At 41.4% G+C, this 1,859-nt stretch overlaps 1 protein-coding gene across 4 annotated transcripts in view; it reads left to right on the forward strand.

Annotated features, from left to right (window-relative positions):
• The first annotated feature begins 232 nt into the window (after positions 1 to 232).
• LOC108767724 (coiled-coil domain-containing protein 6) overlaps positions 233 to 1,859 on the forward strand; it is a 5,379-nt gene continuing 3,752 nt past the window's right edge. For all 4 annotated transcript variants that reach the window (XM_018517724.1, XM_018517726.1, XM_018517725.1 and 1 more), the window contains exon 1: positions 233 to 831. In XM_018517724.1, coding sequence (XP_018373226.1) covers positions 610 to 831 — 222 coding nt within the window. In that variant the 5' untranslated portion in view covers positions 233 to 609. The remainder of the gene's footprint in view (positions 832 to 1,859) is intronic.

The raw sequence follows: 1,859 nt of genomic DNA on the forward strand, positions 1-1,859 counted from the left end.
TCAATTTCTTACTCTTACTTCTTACTCCGTGTATTGTAGACGACGCCTCGGATGCAGAGTGAATCCAGCAATGGGTCTGTTTTCTATGGCTGAACTACTATACACTTTTGGAACTTGAAGTGAGATAGATATATGTTTGATATTTATTGAAAGTGAGAAAGAGAGTGCTAGTGCAGTTTAGTGCAGAAAACAGAAAACGGACCACAGATGTCTCTTCGGTCGGCCGCGAATCACGACGCACGACGAGTCACGAAAGACGGAACGCCGCGCCACTTTCGCGGTCGCAAAAATAGTCGGCGAGCGAGTGTGGCGCAAACAGCTGATACCGTTTCTGCGGTACATTCCTTACGTACGGAAGCACATGTCCGCCGCGCGATAATCACGCCACGGTAATCGCACTACTTACTCCCTGTTACTCCCGCGTATTCTTCCAGCGATCGGTGAACAGTGGAATTCGAAGGCACGTGCTCGTGGACACACCGGCGATACTGGGTGCTCCGTCCCCGAATAGTCGCATGCGATGAACTACGGCCGGCGATAACCGGCGTACCCTCATCGTCCTTGTCGTCGTCGTGATCGTCGTCGTTATCGTTTACCTGCAAGGAGAACATGGCCGATCGCGATAGCGCATCCGAGAGCGATTCTAGCTCGATCGACGGCGGACCGATTATGATGCCGCCGTCGCCGATCACGCGCGAGCAGCTGCAGAAGCGCATCGAATCCCTGCAGCAGCACAACCGCGTCCTCAAGGTCGAGCTCGAGACGTACAAGCTGCGGGTGAAGGCCCTGCAGGAGGAGAACCGCGGTCTGCGTCAGGCGTCTGTAATCATTGTGAGAATCGATTCTTTCTTGTTTCTCAGTTTCTTTAAGCTTGTATCAGACTAGAGATTAGGCTTGTTCTTTTTATGTTACTTTCAACCGATGTAGATTAAATTTAATCTCGGTTCAACGTATTTTTTATCTTTTTCTAGTTCTTAGAACTGGGAAAAGATGAAGAGTAAGTTGAACTAAGATTGAAGTTTAACTTCATATTGGGGGAAACTGGTATTAGCTGAACTTGCAAGGTTCAACTTTCTTCTTTTCTTCATGTTGGAGAAAAATAGGGAAAAGGTAAACTATGCCAGAATCTCAGTTAAAAAGGATGAACCTGTTAAAATAAAGATAGAATTTGATCAAAGCAAAATTTATGGAATTTGATATTGGTTTTCTTTCTTATAATTTGTTAAATTCAGTCTCAGGCTGGTATTTATAGTCAATTCCTATTTCAAGACCATCTTAAGTAATATCTTAATTATACTAATGCGGCCCTTTGATTGGTTCGTGACACCTCAAGACAGAACTTAAGACAGTCCTGAATATAAGAACTGACTATGAATACTGACCTGAGTCTCAATTTTTAATCTGATACAAACATTAGGCCTATTTCTATTAGCTGAACTCCTTGCAAGGTTCAGCTTTCCTCTTTTTTCACATTAAAAAGAAAAAAACGAAAGATAAACTGTACAAGAAGTTTAACTAAAAGAACACTTTTTATTGCAATTTAGTAAAAAAGAACAGGACTTTGTGAGTACCTCATGAGTACTTAGTGTGTAAGGAAATACAACCTTAGTAGTACTAAGTATAAGTAGTACTAAGTATTCAGGCCTATGACGGTCAAAGCTAGATCTTTTTTGCCTAAATAATTCCCAGTGAATTATCTATATCCTATATATGTACATGCATATATATCATATTTTTGTGGTTATTCAAACTGCTCGCCGAAATTTTTCCAGACTTTATCTAACGCAATTAAACTTCTGCAATAATATCACAAGTTAAACTAAATTGACAATGTGCTGAAAACCTTAAACAAATTTATT

The sequence above is a fragment of the Trachymyrmex cornetzi genome, unplaced genomic scaffold, assembly GCF_001594075.2.
Source record: "Trachymyrmex cornetzi isolate Tcor2-1 unplaced genomic scaffold, Tcor1.1 scaffold722, whole genome shotgun sequence".
In the NCBI taxonomy this organism is placed as follows: Eukaryota; Metazoa; Arthropoda; class Insecta; order Hymenoptera; family Formicidae; genus Trachymyrmex; species Trachymyrmex cornetzi.